The following is an 18,995-nucleotide window of genomic DNA, read 5'->3' as shown; positions in this document are numbered from 1 at the left end:
GATTATCAGTCGTAAAAGTACTAATCCGTGTTTTTCTCTCCTTCAGATCTTTCAGGGGAACCTCAACGCGATGGCCGAGGCTCAAGCTTTTCTTCCCAAACAGACTCTGGCTCGCTACGTCCGCATCCGCCCCATGACCTGGGAGCAAGGCATCTGCATGCGCTTCGAGGTCTACGGCTGCAGAACGTCAGGTAACCAACTCGCACGTGAACTCCTCGTGCACCGACTCACCGCCGACATCCCGTCAGGGCTGGAATCCCTTTTTTTCTTTTTGCACTTTTCATTCATATGAAATTTCACGGATTTCTTCTTCTTAATTCCCTTTGTCCTTCCCCACAGGGATCATTAAAGTTTAATGTCATCTGAAGTTTATCTAATCTAACACACACATGTACGTTTTTCGCTCACAGCCACATTCGGATGTTTATCTTCTGAAAAAAAGCTAATTATCTCCAGATATTTGAATATGGGTCAAATTCTTTTTATTCAACATGATCCGTTTTAACAACTGATTACTTTTCCTTTTTAAATAGAAATGTAAGTTTTACAAGAGTTAAACTAATTTTGTAAACCTGCACTTTCACACTGGAGACAGTTATACAGACATGATCTGATTTCCAGGAGCCTGATATTAATTTGTACGAATTCTTGATGTGCCTTCTTTTTTTTTTTACATTATTTCTTCTTACTTTAACCTCTTTTTATTTAACCTGATCCATTTTAAGAAATGATATGTTTTTAAATAGATGTAGAAACCTAATGATGTGCTTTCACACATCCAACACGTTTTTGAGACATTGGAGACAGAAAGAAAAATGTTCTTTAATGGACAGAAACCTGGTTTTAATTTGTATGAATGCTTAATGTACCGTATTGAAGACACATTCAAAAGGCTTTTACTCTGGAGGAAACGAGTGACAGTCAAACAAAAATTACCTCGACGAGTTCGACCCGCTCTTGGCTGCAGGTCGACGTCTCTTTTCAAACCGCGTCCGCTCCCTTTATTTTTCCATTTTCTCACTTTTGCACATCGTGAATCAAGCGAACATCTTTCTGGCTGCGGGAGGAGAACCTCCTGCTGCTATCTGTTGATTTAGAATAATCGCCCGCGTTCCAAGGCGAGTGCAAACTCCCACAGAAGGACAGCGTTATTCATTACAGAGGAGCAGCAGAAAAATCATTACTCATCCTCCAACATTATATAAACCTGGGTCCTTGATGTGCTACAAGCCACTCTCGGTAGGAAGCTTCATAAAGTAGAGATTAGACTCTTATTCATGGGAGAGCAGGCGGCAGAGTGCGAGACACGAGATTCACGAGATATAATGACACAACTGGGGAAGTGTGTGTGTGTGTGTGGTGTATTTGCACATGAGGAACTATTAACACTATTCACTCCTGAGCCAAGTTTAAACTTGATCCTTATTTAATCTAAATTTAAAGGCGATATAGAAGGTTCCAGTGTTTCTGTCCTTTAACAGCTATAGAGGTTTTTATGAATGTAAAAGTTCTTACATGCTTTTTAATGAAATGCCTTAAAGTTATAGGCGTGATACATCCCACCATCTGGAATCGAACCTCCAAAACATGTGAACGTGCACTGACGGACAACTTCTAGTAATCTGCTTTTTCGTGACTCGCTCGCTAACTCCTCCCTATCGTCTCTGCGTCAGCGGTGCATCTCTGTCCCGGCTTGTGAAAACTCAAATCATTGTTCGTTTTTTATTGACGGCCATCGGGACGTGAAGAGGATTTGAACGAACAAGATTTTTTTAAATTCAGAAACAACTTAACGACCCTTCCTTTAAGACACAAGCTACTTTTCAAACACACGCAGACAGTCCTGGAGGGCGTTTCCGTAAAGAGCATTATAAGTTTACATTATGGAGGAATCAACATCGTCGGAAGCACCAGACACGACTCTGGACAAACACAAATATCCCACTGAGACAAAGACGGGTTCAGGCAGGATATTAGATTATTGTGGATAATGGATTGGACTTGGCTCAGGATGACCAGACCATTGTGTCCAAGTATTTTAGAAATGTCATTAAGTTTGCGTATTCCGGGAACACCAACAAAAAAAACCCCCACAAGCTGACGTCTCTCAATTATTCAGTAATTATCCCCGTTTATTTCCGAATGCTTGACCGACTGAGACGGCAGCAGACGGACCCAGTTGTGGGACAGATTGTATCACGGCCTCGAGGTCACTTGAAGCGTTTCCGTCGACGGGGGCGTCGGCCGGTGTCACGTACCCGCGAGACGTTAAACCTCTGTCGAAGATTGTATCTCGACCTGCGACATCCGGCTTCATCTTCAAAAAAAAAGACCCATCCCAGAGAAGACAAATGGATCTGTGGTGTTTCTACTCTGGAGTTTGAACTGCATATAAAAAGGTTTAAAACACCAGAGGGTATCAAGCAAAACCGCTGAGTACAGCAGTGTCAAGATAAGGACGGCAGTGGTCGTCCTTATCGCGCTGTGCGCCTTTTAAAAAAGTTTCTTATCCTGTGTTCTCTCTCCTCCTCTCTCTCCCTGTCCAGACTACCCATGCTCGGGGATGCTGGGGATGGTGTCGGGTCAGATCTCGGACGCACAGATCAGCGCCTCCTCCTACGCCGACCGCGGCTGGGTAGCTGAGAACTCCCGCTTGTTGACGGGGAGGTCGGGCTGGACCGGGCAGCAAACCAAGCAGCCCTTCAGGAACGAGTGGCTGCAGGTGGGTTCACGGGTTTAGTGGTCGACAGGAAAGTTACTGAGCAAGATGTTGAGCAGAGGTCGCAGGTTAGGAAGCACAGATGTAGACAGCAGCTCTGTAGTATAAATAAAGGATTTATACTACAGCTGCTCTGGATAATTTCAGGAAAATGTCCGGACTTCGGCGCAGCTCTGAAAGCAGCCAGGCTCAGTTTCTTTCTTTCTCCCCCCCCCCTGCAGGTGGATCTGGGCCAGGACAAGATGGTGAGCGGCGTTGTGATCCAGGGAGGGAAACACCGCGACAGGAACGTCTTCATGAAGAGGTTCAAAGTGGGCGTCAGTGTGGATGGAGAAGACTGGAACTATGTGAAGGAGGAAAACACCACCAGGCCAAAGGTTGGTTCACTTACACTTCTCTCAGAAAGACGACGTGCTGCACTTCTTTGAGGAGAGAGGGAATCTATTAAATGTTGTTTAAATGTCAGAACGTCAGTTACATTATCGACCTGAAGAGACGTGTCTTTTTATTTTGTGACCTATGAGTGTTTAGCAGTACGTGGTCCACGTTACAGCCGGGCTGAGAGACGGGTCGGACGACAGGGGTGGACCCTGTAAAGATCAGCTGCCACTCACATCCTTGTAAAAATACCACAAAGTAAAAATACTCCATTACATGTAGAAATCCAAATCCTGCTTGAGCAAAAATGTACTTAAAATACCAACAAGTATTTCAGTCAGGACTTCTGGAGTCAGAGGATTTAAAGAGAAACAAAGGAGATTCAGAAATTGAATTTACTATGAACGGAAGGAATAGACTTTGGCGCAGGAAGTAGAGCATCACAGGAAGCGCTCATTTGAATTAGGTGACACTTCCTCCGGAGGTCAGAAGCTGGTGCTGGTGAAGAGGAGCCGAGCGAAGGGCTTCTGATCGGGGGAACTCTCTCTTCTACAAACTGCTCCACACAAAAACACTTCTACTTCTTCATCCAGTTTTTTCCTCCCCCTCCCTTTTCTTTATCTTACAATTTCCACGCTCTCTGCCGGGTTTGGCGGCGGCGTGTTGATGCGAGCGAACGCAGACTAACAGAAAGTAAATTACAAGAAAGCCAGATAAAAGCTCCTCTGGCTCTAATCTGTAATTCCTGAAAGCCGTCGTTTCATACGGACGCTCGACTGCAACTGGAATGAAATGTTTAGTCAAATTACAGACTGCTCTTCATATGAAGTCTGAAATGCTGCTGCCTGACGCTCTCCACTAAACCAACGACATATGGAAAAATAAAGCTCAGGGGGAATTAATGTTGTTGTCGGGGCAAATAATATCGAGACGCAACAAATGAATAAGAGCCAGAAGAGGAGAGCACGAGGTTCCACACGAGAGCAGAGCAGTGAATTTAATGAAAATCACGAAGTCAGGTCGCGGCGTCGATGTGTTCAACGCGTTTATTTATTCCTTCACTCGCAGAATGATTTGTTCTCTCACTCATTCGCCCGACACCCGATCTGAGGTCCCGTAATCCTCCTGTGGTGTCATTAACTTCTGCTCCGCCGCTGCAAGGACACAGGCAGAGATATTATGGAAATCAACCTGCTGACGGGTATGGAAATACGACTCCTCTGTGATTCCTTTATCAACAAAGTTCCTTTATACAAAACTTCATTATTTATACAGCAGCGAAATTCAAGTCTGTGCCTGAACTGAGTTAAAAAGAAATTATGAGGATACAAAATTAAAGTCTCCGAAACACATGGAGGGATTTCCACCAAACTCTGTGTCAATGTTCCTCGAGAGTTTATCTCTAGATGAGTCACGTTTTCAGATGATTGGTCAAAGGTCAAAGGTCGATAATGAATAAAATATATATTTTTGAATTTGCATTTTTCCTGAGCACTTTATGATGTCAGGGCGGCGCAGTGGAGCAGCGGTTCGCCTGCATGTTCTCCTCATGTGAGCATGGACGGTTGTTTGTCTCTATATATATCGACCCTGTGATTGGCAGGCGAACTGCCCGCCTCTTGCCAAAGGTGAGCTGGGATTGGCTCCTTACCCTTCGTCCTCCTTCAGAACTCGATGATCATGTGTTGTGATCAAAAAAAGCCCCAGAACCACCAGTACATGGCCCCTGCAGTGAGATGATACGATGTTTACGACGTGTGTTGGTGTCGGTTCAGCAGTTCTGGTTTGTTCAGAATCAACAGTCTGACTCACGATGACCCAGCAACTGACGAGAAACACCCACCACCAGAAGTCGGCGTTGACAGGAAGTGTGAGGTGACATCAGAGTTCTGAGGATCACAGCTCGACCACTAGAGGGACGTTAAAGACACAAACTCATAGTTTCTAACTCGTCCCCGAGAGGAAATTCATGTCGCTGCTTTAAAGACGCCTCCTCCTCCTCTCCTTGCCCGGCCCCGTTGGTGCGACGTCCTCCTCCTATGTGTTCCAGATGGCGGGGGCGCAGGACGAGGTTAGCCGGCAGACTCCTGCTGACTTACCGCAGACGGAGAGGTGGACGCTCCTCTGTCGCCGCGCTCGGCCTCTACGCTCTGTTTCCTGTGTCTTTTTTTTTTAATAAAACCTCTTCAAAAGACGAGGAAGGAAGGAAGGCTCAGTGAGGCCCCGGCTGCTCCTCGTGGATTTAACACACACACACACACACACACACACACACACACACACACACACACACACACTGTACATAATGTATGTGCTCATGCATAAAGATGAGTGAATATGTGGTGTGAGACCATCCACAGGGTAGAAGCCCTGGAACAGGTTCTGTTAGAAAGATGTTGATTAAGCTCAAGATTTCACATGAAGGTTAAATAAAATATAATATATGTTGTAAGTAAGACGGATGCTCTGTAAGGAATCAAACGTCTAATTGTGCTACGGTATGATAAAGTTATTAATACCAATAATGTGATGGCCTTTCTTAGAAATATCACATTAATGTACAATTACATATCAGCTGATGTTCGGGAAATTATAGGAACGTTTCTAGAAAATGAGCTGGACCTCGATACCACGGCTCCGCACAACGACCACGTCTGTGCAGACGTATATTTCTGTTGAAGGATGATAACAGTCGATGATATGAACAGTTGTCTTTTTACGAAACACATGTTTTTCTCATTCAACTGAAACCAGATGCCGTGATGTCACATACCTGCTGTTAGATAATACAGATAAGTGTGATAGCGTCGCCACTAAGGGGCGATTTAAAGTATTTTTATCCACAGACTCTCTGCAGCCTTTAGTAAATCACACACGGGGAAAGTTTCGCCGCTCAGACACTGAGTGTGTGTGGTGTCCGACCACTTGGCTCCTGGAGCGACGGTAAACGGTTTCATCTGTGCTGCTTCGCGTTGGGACGATGAAAGGATGAACTCTGGTTCTGATTTCCTGCCGTTTGCTTTGGGTTCCTCCTCTCGTTCAGTTTCTGCTTCTTATCAAAGTGCGTGATCTGAAGCAGAGTCGGGATCTGAACAGTTATTGATTGTTTCATTCACATCCGGCGCGGGACCAATGACTTTCACACTCGGTTTGAACGAAAATAGAAAAAGATGAAGAGGAGTCGGATTTCTTTCCCAATCCCTCGAACGGAAGAATTATTTTTCTACTTTCATGTTCGTTCATTATTATTCATCGTTCTAACTTTCGTAAGAAAAGTCTGAACTGCACTTTAATGAGTTTTGCAGGTACCTCAACCAAACATGTAAGATCTCAACTCATCCTGATTCGGTCCCTGACGAGTTCTGTTTCTGTGTTTCCCTGCAGATTTTCACTGGGAATCAGAACCACGACACTCCGGAGCTGAGGTCCATGGGTCCGTTCCTCACACGCTTCGTCAGGATCTACCCGGAGAGGGCCACCAACGAGGGCCTGGGCCTGCGCCTGGAGCTGCTGGGCTGTGAACTGGAAGGTCAGTCCAGATTAGAGTTCAAGCGACGCTGAAGGAGCGTCAGTGTTTTCTGTTCTGACTCTTTTTCAAACTTTATAACTTCTACATTCACAAAAAAACCTTTATAACAAGAAAAAGAGAAAGAAAGTAAATCTTTACACCTCAATCTATGTATCCTGGTGTAAAGTGGAAGTTGGAGTGAATACAAAGGTCTAAAGTAGAAACTGTACATGAGTAAAACTTTGCATTCAAGTAGAACAAGTTAAAACTGGATCCGATTACCGGGGGAAACTTGACTGTCGCCCCCCCCCCGAAGGTGATTTGTCTCAGCACATTATGTTTTTAATATCACTTTGTCAGACCTGGGCTGAAATTAAAGCGGAACGCTCCTGTGGTTTCTGGCCTCGGCCGAGTTGCTCTTGGTGCAGAGCAGCGCTCAGCTTTCACAAACCATAACCAGGAACAGAGCGACGCAGCCGAATTACAGTCAGTGACGCTTCACCCTGGATGGTCGAGATGTCTCCGGGAAGATGGCGGTTACAGGGGGGGGGGGCGTTGAGCAGCAACCGAGAGTAGAGAGAAAAACAATACTTATCTAAGCAGAGACAGAAAGCATGGAAACCCACTGTGGTGTCGCCCGTTGGTTTGTGAGCTGCTGTTTTGAAGCCTCCAGTTTGATAAATGAAATGACACTGATTGAATGTCTCAACCAGGCTTCACACCTCTTAAAGACATTTTAATGGACTTAAGTTCATGGACAGATAAACAGACTGTCAGTGTGTTTTATTCTGATGCACTGAAACCTATGAGAGAAACAGCAGAGAGTCATGAAGGTGTAAAGCACAAACACACACACACACACACACACACACACACACACACACACACACACACACACACACACACACACACACACACACACACACACACACACACGAGGTATTTGACAAGCGTCCTGAACAATGGAGACTGTGCTTCCATAAAAAAACCACCCTGTCGTTAGGTTTTATTGTGGAGGGACCTCGAGTCGGCGTGTGAGACGACGTCAGAGCTTTTAACCCGAAGCCGTAAAACAACATGTTTACGTTCGAGTGACGAAGTGACTGTGACGGGAACAAAGGAGGAAGTGAGGTCACAGAAATGAATGGACGGACTAAACATGTGACTTTTGGCCAAGACAGTATTAAGATGCTGATATTGGGAAGTAACACATTTCAGATAACAACACATTGACCGATATGTGTGTTAAATAAATGGCGATTATTGTCATAGTGAAAACCGTAGGACAAAGAAATGTAATCGAGGCTTTAGCCATAAACTTTATTTTCAATTACTTAAGAAAACATAAATACAACAAGTGTGGAACTTAATCTTTTCTGCATTGCTTATTCTATAAAATATAATATATAATATACACATAAATGCTGTGAAAGCCTCAAATCGGCAAATTGTTTATGGGCCAACTGATAAATCTCTAATCTAGAGTCAATGTTGCGTCTTTGTGTTTTTTCTATTAATTTCTATTTTTCTATTTACATTGGTTTTGGGGTAAAATTCACAGAAATGCACGCAGACTCCTCCCCTCGGGGATTTCCCTGTGACGCTGGCGACTCGACGGCGCCGCAGATCTGTGGAGAGAAATCGAGTCTGTAATTCAGCTTTCTGTAGAAAACCATAAGTCTTTCTCTGAGTCTGTCCAGACGGATGACGTCAGTGTGGATCTCATCGACCTCGTGTTCCACGTGTGAAAACATCTGAGCGGCTCCACCTCAGTTGATCCAAGTTACAAGACACAAGATGTCAGCGGAGAGGCCAGGGTTTTAGGGAGAACGTGAAAAAATGATTGTTACTGAGTATTTTAATTTTTGTAATGAGGGAGAGAGAGAGAGTGTGAGAGGCTGAAGAGCATTATCTCTACTACTGCAGCAACTGTGTGTGTGTGTGTGTGTGCGTGTGTGACTCCCATACATCTTTGCAAAATGCTCAGAATCGCTCAGCAGTCATTTGTATATATATATATATATATATATATATATATATATATATATAGTATATATATATATATATATATGTATATATGTATTTTACACCCTCACTCAAAAATAAGTAAAATAAATTCTCAAAAGACACGTGGATAACAATTGTCTGTCATTATTTGGGCGCACAGGATGTTGTGTTGTGTTGTTGTAAACATGTTTGTGAACAGATTACATGTCTGACGGAAAGTATCACAAACAGCACAGGACCAGTTGAATCAAAGGATAGAGAGATTAGGAGTGTGTGTCTGCATATAGAGGAGGAGGAGGAGGAGGAGGAGGAGGAGGGGTGGAAGAAGAGAAAAGAGGAGTGTGGTTGGTGGTGTGTGTGTGTGTGTGTGTGTGTCTGTCTGTCCAAGATTAATAGTTTTACTTCAAAAGGAAAGAACAAAGACGACACACACACACGTGACATGACACAGACTGTATGTACACACTCAGATGTACCCAAACCATATGTGTACCCTGTAAAGGACTAACAGATGTACATGCACACACACACACACACACACACACACACACACAGACACACAATCTCCCCCTCGCTCTCTCTGACACCGTCTCTTTTCCATTCAGAAATTACCACGACAGCGCCCCCTACCACGCCCATCGCCTCTACACTTCCCATGACCACGGTCCCCACCACCATGGCGCCGACCACCCATTGGTACTGCAACACCCATGGCGCGACGGAGGCGCCCGACGACTACGACTCGGCGACAGGTAAATCACCAAAACTGCTTTTTAAAACCAAGTTGGGAAAGAGCTGAATGAAAATAATAAATATTTCAAAATATATAAATGTTTGGATTAGAATTATTCATGCTTGTTGACTCGATGTATCTTGTTGATTTTGACGGTTTGGAAACTTCTCCCTCATCCTTCTCACAGTTTTAAGTTTTGAATCGTCTTTTGAACGTTGACTATGAAGGAGATAAAAATTGATTTCTCCTCAAGTGAGATGAGCGTGTGTCGGCATCTGTGTGGGCGGGCCCCGCCCCCTCTGACCTCTGACCTCACTTCCACTGTCCCATCTGTCTGTAGCAGGAGGCACCGCAGCGGCCGACCCAATCGTGGACTTCATGCCAGGTGAGGATGTCCAGCGCCATCTGCTTCCATGTTTACTCCTCTCATCTTTAATTCATCCCTCTCTTCTCCGCTCGCCTTCTTTCCTTTCTCATTTTCTCTCTTTATCTTTCTTTCATCTTCTCTTCTGTTCTCGAAACTGTACAGAAACTCTGAAGTCAAAGTAGACGAACATATTAATGCAGCAGATTAGTGCGTCGGTTTAGGTGTGTTACCGTCCGCACACTGTAAATAAAGATGGACGACATCCCTCGATCGCCCCCTGGTGGCTGGCTGCAGTCAAGGTCAAAAATCCTGCCTCCTCCATGTTAACAAATAGGACGTGGACCAAACTAAAGAGTCAAATACATATTTCTCAAAGATCATTGTCATTTTAGGTAGTTCGGGTTCAGGTGCTCGTGCACATAACCTGTTTTCAGACGTGAAACTGGAAGAAACACAAATATCTCAGGATGAAGAAGAGGAGCGGCACACGTAGAAGACGAAGATGAAGACGTAGACTTGGAAAGACGAGGAGATTCCAGAGCTTTAGGAGTTTATATTGGTTTGTTTTTCTGCATTAACGTCTTAGTATCATTTCACAGTTTATTCTCCCAGTAAAGACACTAAACTGCCAGAGAGAGAGAGAGAGAGAGAGAGAGAGAGAGAGAGAGGGATGAATACACAGAAAGGTGGAATAAATGGTCGCAGTGACAGAGAGAGGCAAAGAAAGCAAAGAGAGGAAGTGCCTGCAGGAGGAATGAATAGAGATGAGATAGAAAAAAGCTGGGTGAGAGGAGGGAGAGGTAAAAGAGAGGGAGGGACGGAGGTGCAGTGAGAGAGTGGAGGGAGAGAATAACGGCCTCTCGGGTCTCAATTAGAGCCGAAGCACGGCGTGAAGACAGCTCGGGGTTGGAGGGGAGGAGGGCTGCAGCTCCACGGTCATCCCTGCATCCTATTAGCCTCTCAGAAACAACATGTCCAGTGTTTGAGACTCGTGCATTCGTCTGGGTGCGGTGGTGAACCACTGCCGCCAGTCGACCGCTGGCACAGGCTGAGAAACAGGGAGGGAAATGTCGTTTTTTTTTTTTGTGTTTGGTTTTATTTTGTCAGGGGCCACATCCGCATATTGGTGGCACCACGCCCTTCTCTGTGGAAGGTCCCTCTGTTCCTCTCCCTCGCTCCCTCGCTCCCTCTCTTGATGTCCTGATCCCAAACATATGTTTGTGTTGTCGCTGTTTTTCGCGGTTCCTGTGTTTCAGGAAAATGCCCGGCAGCGTTCGCAGCGCGCACGCAATCACAACCCTACCCCGCGTCTTTCTCATTCCGTCGGTACAAGCCTTTTGTTTCGTGCAATATGTTTCTCACAAGCTACACAATTTATACCGAGTGTACAATACAGCAGGAACAGCTTTGTAATATCGATGTTACAAGGCTCGCTTTTTATTTCTTAGGGCCGTCTCACCCTCCTCCACCTCCGTCTGAAACTTACAGGATCGTAGTGTCTGACTTTGCTTTGTGCAGCTTGGACGCTTGATGTGGTTCTCTGGAGGTTTTTTTAATCAGCATATTGGATGTGAAGAATGTAAAGATGTTATTTATTAGAGTTTTACATCTATAACCAGTCCAACAGTACTTAAATACATGAGTTACACAACTTTCCCTCATCCACCACCACCACCTCTTCTTACTCCCCCATCTCTCCCAGCTGTGGAGTAACACACAGTGTCACACAAATGTCAAATCTAAAATGATCGCCCTGTGGTTGTATGCCACCGTCAACCAGTGAAGAAATTCAAAAGAGTCGGATGGACGGGCCTCCCAACAACATGATGCCACATCACAAAATATTCCCCTAAAGAGCAATTTGCTGCACAGCAAAATAAACAATAGTAAATCATAGTAAATGACAGACATTGTTCTGTCCTAACAGGATATACAATGGGTCATCATTGACAGAAAACTCAAAACAAGAACAATTTTAAATGTCACTCAGTTTGTCGTTCCCTGCTCCTAACAAACGTTGTTTCTCTCTTTTCTGCAGCGTACGTGTGGTTCGCCTGTAACTTTGAGTTCTCGTCTTTCTGCGGCTGGTCCAGAGAAACGGGAAACGGCGCCGAGTGGCTCATCCAGACCACCGGCGCTCCTGCCGTCCACAGAGGACCGACACACGACCACATAGGTACGAGCCGAGCGTTCTTCTTCTCACCGGCGTCACTGGACAGATGCTGTGGGAGAACTCTGTGTGGAAAGGCTTGTCTGACCCTCTTTCTCTAGAAGTTAATAATGAATTTCAGATAAACACTGTAATATATCACAAGACGTGCCACTAAATCAGAATAACACAGAATTACATTTCCAAAATCATGAATACAACATCAAATAGAGATTTAACTGCAGAAACAAAGTAAAAGGGGCCTTAAAGTAATGATTATTAAAGTGCACTGACTCTGTTAAATAAATCAACAAATAAACACAACCCCCTGAAAACATCAGCAGCGTTTCAGAGACAGAACTCTGATGGAAGCCCGATGTCTTCAGAACGCTCTGAGCCTTAAAATAATTGAAAATGAACGGACGGCCGTGAAATGCTCCAGAACTGCAGCTCAGAAATTCATCAACATGCCTCCGCTCTGCGTCCTTCTCTCCATTCAACGCGCCTGTGATGGATTTCTTTCTTCTTCTGCTGCGGCGGCTCTGAAATGAACGATTTCACCTTGATTTCTTGACTCGACCACGTCGCAAATATAAAAAACGAGCCCTTTGTGATGTGGAGTCAGATGTTTTCCTGCAGCGACGCTTATTGAGTCCTGTGTTGTCAGAAAACACAGAAACCTTGAATCTGTTTCGTGCCTCGAGGAGCCGCAGGAGTGAAATATTAACAGTTACACAAGACTTTTATTCCATTAAAGACAGAGAATTATACATTATGCAAACAAGCGAACGGAATAAAGTGAATGTGTAATGAACTCTGGGAGTTTTGGAAACCTTGTGTCCGTATATAATCCAAATAAATCTACATCACTGAGTCTCCGTTACATTCCTAAATGGTGTTATATTTAATTTATGGTAAAAATTCTGATTTAAAGTGTTTAATAATTTGCAGTCGTGTGTTTCAAAGCTGCCGGGAGTCTGTTTCTTACCTTGTCTTGTGCTGCCCCCTGCAGGCAGACCGGGGAACTTCATCTACATGCAGCTGATGGACACAGAGGCGTACAGCAAGACGGGCGAGGACGAGGCGGAAAAGAGGGCGAGGTTGACGAGCCTGCCCATCACGGCGCCGGACGCCGACCTGTGCATGTCCTTCTGGTATCACATGTCCGGTGACCACGTGGGGGCGCTGCACATCAGGCAGAGGAAGGAGGCCGAGGGGGAGCAGATGCTGTGGACGCTCAGGGGACATCAGGACAAACGCTGGAGGGAGGGACGGGTCCTACTGCCGCACTCCAGCATCTCGTATCAGGTACGGAAACACACATGGGGGGGCGAAGAACTAGAATCTAAAAGTTTTGTGTTTGTGTTTGTGTTTTGTTTGTGTTTTACCCCAAACCGATTTAAGTTGGGCAGCAAATTCTCCTCTTTTTAGTTTATAGATTTAGATTTATTTAGCTGAAGATAATCAGATTTCTAGCTCCGTATCTAAAGCTCCTGGTTCAATGTGAATAACTGGTTTTCTTTGGGGGTATTTCCAGGTGGTGGTGGAGGGTGTTGCAGACAGACACAGCACAGGTCACATCGCTGTGGACAACATCCAGATCATGGATGGGCTCAATGCTGAGGACTGCAAGGGTGTGTAACACTTAGACCACACTTATAAAACCTACTTCTTCCAGTCATGTGCTGGTAAATAAAAGTATCAGAGCAGGAGGTGAATTATAATATTTACCGCTTTTCTTTCTTCCAGATCCAGAAGCTCCTACGTCTCCACCGACGGACATCTTCATCCTACGTAAGTTGAGTCCAAATTTGACATCATAGTGTCTGTATTTTCATTTTGGCAGCGTTTACTCTTCAGCTCAGTCAAAACTCTTCGTCCTGGGTGTTCAGATCAGTGGAATTATTCTTGTACTTGATATTTATTACTACAAACTGACTAAAGTTAGTAAAAGTGCAATATTTGCCTCTGAAATGTAGAAGTATAGAGTAGCAGAAACATTGTATTTAAGCATATTACTTGAATAAATGTACTTCCGCTGCTGCCTGTTATATTTATTAATAATAATAATAATATATTTCATTGATATCCTGCTTTAAACAAAGCTCAGAAACACTCGGTTAAAAACAAAGAAGAGCAGATAAAGTAGCGATGTGAGATAAACATCATGAACCAGTTCAACTTCCTCCTTCAGTTTGTGCTGGCACCAGTTCTGTTGTGGTGCGTTCACAGACAATCTGACGTCCGAGATTTAAGAGTCAACGTTCCCGAGCTCGAGAGCCGGGCTGAAATAAAACCAGACAAACATGGATGTCGTCACAGAGAGAAGCTGAATCTGACCTTTTAGGTTTATGGTGCAGAACTCGTAAAACCACCCGTCTGCTCGTTGACACAAGTAATGAAAGGTTTTGTTTTTTATTTGAATGGAACAAAACTATAATTCTCTCTCTCTCTCTCTCTCTCTCTCTCTTGCAGCGATGGACTCTCTCTCACTGGAGAACAGCGAGCTCGGAGGCCCGGGCAACATGCTGAAGACCCTGGACCCCATCCTCATCACCATCATCGCCATGTCGGCACTGGGCGTCTTCCTGGGCGCCATCTGCGGCGTGGTGCTCTACTGCGCCTGCTCGCAGGGCAGCATGACGGACAGGAACTTATCCGCCCTGGAGAACTATAACTTTGAGCTGGTGGACGGCGTGAAGCTAAAGAAGGACAAGATGAACGGACAGACTAACTACTCAGAGGCGTGAGGGCGGGGACGAGAGACGGAGCCGAGGATGCTCCGCGTGGACACATGATGCAGCCAATCAAGCGAGAGGAACCTGGGGGCCCGAGGCCTCCAACGGGACAGCAGGGTGGGCTGAGAGGGAGCCGATGTAATTTTATTTCTCAGGAGCGGCGGTGGAAGGGACCGACCTGTAGGGGGCACTGTGTATAAAGAATCTGTACAGCAAAAAAAAAGAAGAAGAAGAAGAAAAAGACAACTAAGGATTCTATTTGTTTTTTCTCGACGTGCTTTGTTGATTTATCGTCATCACTTGCTGGTGTTGAGACCGACGCAGACGAAAGAATCGTTTGTGTACTTTTATGGAAAGAAAATATCTGTTTGTTTATTTGTTTTGTTTTCAGACGTCATCGTTTGAACAGGGCAGAGTGTGTGTGTGTGTGTGTGTGTGTGTGTGTGTGTGTGTGTGTGTGTGGTCATTACACTCATTTTTATCTATATCCATGAACACATATTTCTCTCGCTCCCTCTGTGTGTGTGTGTGTGTATGTGAGAACATGCATGTGTGTGTGTGTGTGTGTGAGTGCGTGCGTGCATGCATGCAATTGTGTGTGAGGTCATTACACTCATGTTTATCTGTATCCATGAACATATATTTCTCTCTCTCCGTGTGTGTGTGTGTGTGTGTGTGTGCGTGTGCGTGTGCGTGTGCGTGCACGGCGGGTACCATCCTGACCCGTTGACCCGTGTCTAGTTCCAACAGTGCCTTTTATTTCCTCCAGTTTTTCCGTTGCCTTGTTTTCTCATCAGCTGGTTCTGTCCGGGGTTCCCACACAAACATGCGGGAAAAAAAGTCCAGAGAATGAATTCTGAACTTTTTCCAGATTGTGATCATCACACTTCAGTGTCTTCAGTGTCGTCGCTCGTGCTGGAGTCGATCTGCAGATCCTCTTTGCTCGACGGCTACAGACTCAAATGTTCAAATCCAAGTTAACAGTTACGTTTTCAGAAGATGTGTAGGAGCCCTGAACGCCTCGTTTTCATGGCACACGACACATCCAACATATTGTACATAGGTTTTAATATATTTGAGCGCCCCTCTTTTTTTTATATATATATATATATATAGAAAAAGACACCAGTGCCGCAGTATCCTTTCCACGTTGAAATCAAACTCAACTTCATCTTCAAAATTCAGAAAATGTACAAAAAAGTCCTGATTTGAACAGACAGAGACAGAATCCTGTCGTTTGTGTTTGTTTTGAAAATGTGATCAAGTCGTGAGTTTTGTTGCTGTGTCCTGGGAACAAGACGTTTTTTTAACAATGAGGAAACAAGGATTTATGATTGTTGAGGAAGGCCTCGTGGGAAGTGATGCTTTGTGTACAGGGTAAAACGGACAAACTGGGAGAGGGATCGTTGGACTGAAATGTAAAATACGTTTCTCACTGACAAACAAAATGACTGTTGAACGTTTGGCCTGAAACGTGTCCAGAGTCAGAAAGACTTCACCAGAGAGGAAGTGGAAGGCTCTGACCCAGAATCAACGTTTGCTGTGACAATGCTGTGTGTGTCTGTGTCTCCAGTGCTGACTATCAGAGGAAGGATTTATACATGAACTTTTATCAGAGTCACCCGGCGACAACAACGATCATCACGTCCTGGAAACGACAAACAGAATCAAGTCTCGTTTTTTAGAACCAAGATGAGTTCATCAGAGCAGAGCAGAGACCCAACGGGGAAAACCCAGTAAACCATTCAATTCAAATACAAATTTTTATTTCTTTTCATTGTTTAAAACAGGTGAAAGTCGGATTTGCAGTTAAAATACTGTGGTTTGATTCTTTCCTGTTTGTGTTACTCACTGGGAACGACCCAGACCAGTGTCCATCTCACGGCAGAAAAGAGGTTAAAACCAACTTCTTCTATAAATTCTGTTTCTTTTCATCATTTACAACCGGTTGTAAAAATGTAATTTGCCGTTAAAAACACTGGTTTGTTTCTTTTGCTTTTTACCTGAAGGAATCTGCTTCATAAACTCCACTCATCTGACTTTAATCTGCATTTTAAATCCGGGAGCATGTTGGTAACTGTCAACATTTCAGAATGGTGCAAAAGGGTTTTATTCACCGTGTCCTCTTGAAAATTGGATTTTATAAACATGCAGGTTTTTCTTTGCTCCATCATCAGCGTCTCCTTTGAAAAGTATTAAGTTAACGGTCAATATGGCAAAAGGCAGAAAATCTAATTAAACTGACTTGTTCTTACTTTAAATTGTTCAGTGAACGTTGGTTTTAAAAAACTAAAAACAATAACCTTTGTGTTAATATTCCTGCTTTGTTCTGTTTTAGCTTCCATCAAACGTTTCATGTTCACACTGCACGTCACAGGTTTAACAAGTTGTGAGTTGTTTCTGCACACGAACCTGTTTTCAAACAACACGACTCAAAATGTGAAGCGAGACTGTGGCCCAGCGGTTCGTTTAGAATTGATTCTCGGGCCCATTTTTAAGGTTTTTCTGTTTTGCCGTAAAAAGGAAACTTCCTCAGTTGATTGATTTGAATCAGATCCTCGTCTGGTTTCAGTAAACGAACACGTCACATCAAACGAAGCTGCTCTGGCTGTTGAGAGGCTCCTGATTCTCACCGGTTCAGTCCTCTTCTTTGTGTTTTTGAGTCTGACGGGAACTTGTGTGTGTGTGTGTGTGAGTCGGTCACGTGTTGATAAAACTCTTCCTCCTGAGCAAGAAAGGATTCTGCAGCACTCGACGTGAAAACAAATGTTGCACTGATATATTTAAAAAAAATCTATGTGTTTATGATGTTGATTTAAAAAGAGAGAAGGAAGGTAGAAGAGTGTTATTGTTGCTTCTTTCTAACAGTTTCAGATGACAGTGTTATGATTCTGAAATGTACAATTTACAGAGATGTTTTTCATTCTGGAAAAAGCTTATATCGTCTCTTTGAAACGTAACAATTTTATTTACCTGGTATAATATCACTTTGTCTTTTTGTACCGTCACTGATGTACGTGCCATTGTTTTTTATTTTCATTTCATTTTTTTCCCCCCTTGTATGACAAGAAAAAAAGGTTTTATTTTCAATACTGCTTCTGTAATTTTTTGCTGTCTCAGATCCAGAAAAAAAACAAGAAAGGAAATAAGAAAGTTTAAAAAAAGATAATTATGGGGACAAAGTGAGGCCTTAAGTGACTAAAAGTATTGTTTGTACTTTGACTTTCTGGTCAGCACCCACACTCATCCGTCCCTGTCGTCTCAGACTCTCATCATTGACTATTACATTCCAAAGAATTGGATCAAATAAATGTTTTAAATAAAACATGCTTGACTGTTTCTTTCTTTTAGAGAATGGTTTGTTTTAAAGGGTCAATTTGCTCAAATTACAAACTTAACAGACCGTATATAAAGATCATAGACTGTAAATAAATATGGACGACACATCTCCCAGTATCCAAAAATGAAAACAAATTATCCCGGACATAAACAATGACATCTTTTACAGCTGACGCCATTTGGAGCCACAGTCTGCGCATTAGCAGCGAGTGGGTGATTTACACAATATTATGACATTATTGTATCAATTATATCAACACAATATCAATACATGTTTGTTATATATAACATAATCACAACAGCCCTAATACCAACGTATTGAGAGGGAAATGTTTGTTTGAGAAATTCTATACCTTGTTACCAGTTTACTATTGTTTTTGATGTTTGTCAATACCCCCCCCCAGGACTGTGGATCGATAGTGAACATCAACAGGAGGAGGATCAATAATGTACATCAACAGCTCACTCACAACTCAAGAGGATTTAATGCACATTTAAGAAAACATGTGCAACTTAGCAGAGCACTTTGAGTTGTGGTTCAAATGTGCGATACAAATAAAGTTGTCTACGTAGCCTAAGTCCCTGCTGAAGTGTGGAACATTAAAAATACTCTGTCTTATTATGTTCCTGGCCTGTTTGCCATGCCCTGCTTCCACCACAGTGTGGCAGTACCGCCTGTAGAAACATTCAGATTCACACACTGAAGAGTTTGTCTTTGTTATAAAACTGTTTCAAGTTTCATGACCCACATTAACTGACAACTTTCTCCTCAGCTCAGCGGCGACCACATGCAAGAAGACGTGTCCTGCTCAAAATGGTGCCACAATACCAATATACATGATATACCCATATTTTATAATTGGATTATTATTATTGATGCACTAACGTGTCAGCAGTGTGTTAACGGTCACTGATTTGCATGCAGTTATTCATATGTTATTTTAATACATAAACATGCAACATATATAAGCCCAGGTTTTATTTGTACAATCCTGTAATAAGTTACTGTCCTTTTGCACAGCTAACACAAAAAGTTCAACATGTCCCTGTTAGCGAA

The 18,995-nt window shown here is 43.6% G+C and overlaps 1 protein-coding gene across 1 annotated transcript in view; it reads left to right on the top strand.

The window, feature by feature from the left end:
• Positions 1–17,924, top strand: part of LOC118117684 (neuropilin-1a) — a 63,483-nt gene extending 45,559 nt beyond the window's left edge. Inside the window, exons 8-18 of the mRNA XM_035170133.2 lie at positions 47–191; positions 2,547–2,722; positions 2,941–3,096; positions 6,482–6,626; positions 9,218–9,364; positions 9,686–9,730; positions 11,751–11,888; positions 12,874–13,169; positions 13,399–13,495; positions 13,611–13,655; positions 14,337–17,924. Of these exons, the coding sequence (XP_035026024.2) occupies positions 47–191; positions 2,547–2,722; positions 2,941–3,096; positions 6,482–6,626; positions 9,218–9,364; positions 9,686–9,730; positions 11,751–11,888; positions 12,874–13,169; positions 13,399–13,495; positions 13,611–13,655; positions 14,337–14,611 (1,665 nt within the window). The 3' untranslated portion in view covers positions 14,612–17,924. The remainder of the gene's footprint in view (positions 1–46; positions 192–2,546; positions 2,723–2,940; positions 3,097–6,481; positions 6,627–9,217; positions 9,365–9,685; positions 9,731–11,750; positions 11,889–12,873; positions 13,170–13,398; positions 13,496–13,610; positions 13,656–14,336) is intronic.
• Positions 17,925–18,995: the final 1,071 nt, after the last annotated feature.

The sequence above is a fragment of the Hippoglossus stenolepis genome, chromosome 11, assembly GCF_022539355.2.
Source record: "Hippoglossus stenolepis isolate QCI-W04-F060 chromosome 11, HSTE1.2, whole genome shotgun sequence".
Classification (NCBI taxonomy): domain Eukaryota; kingdom Metazoa; phylum Chordata; class Actinopteri; order Pleuronectiformes; family Pleuronectidae; genus Hippoglossus; species Hippoglossus stenolepis.
The sequence above is the reverse complement of the archived record's forward strand: the minus strand, read 5'-3'. Positions and strand labels throughout refer to the sequence as shown.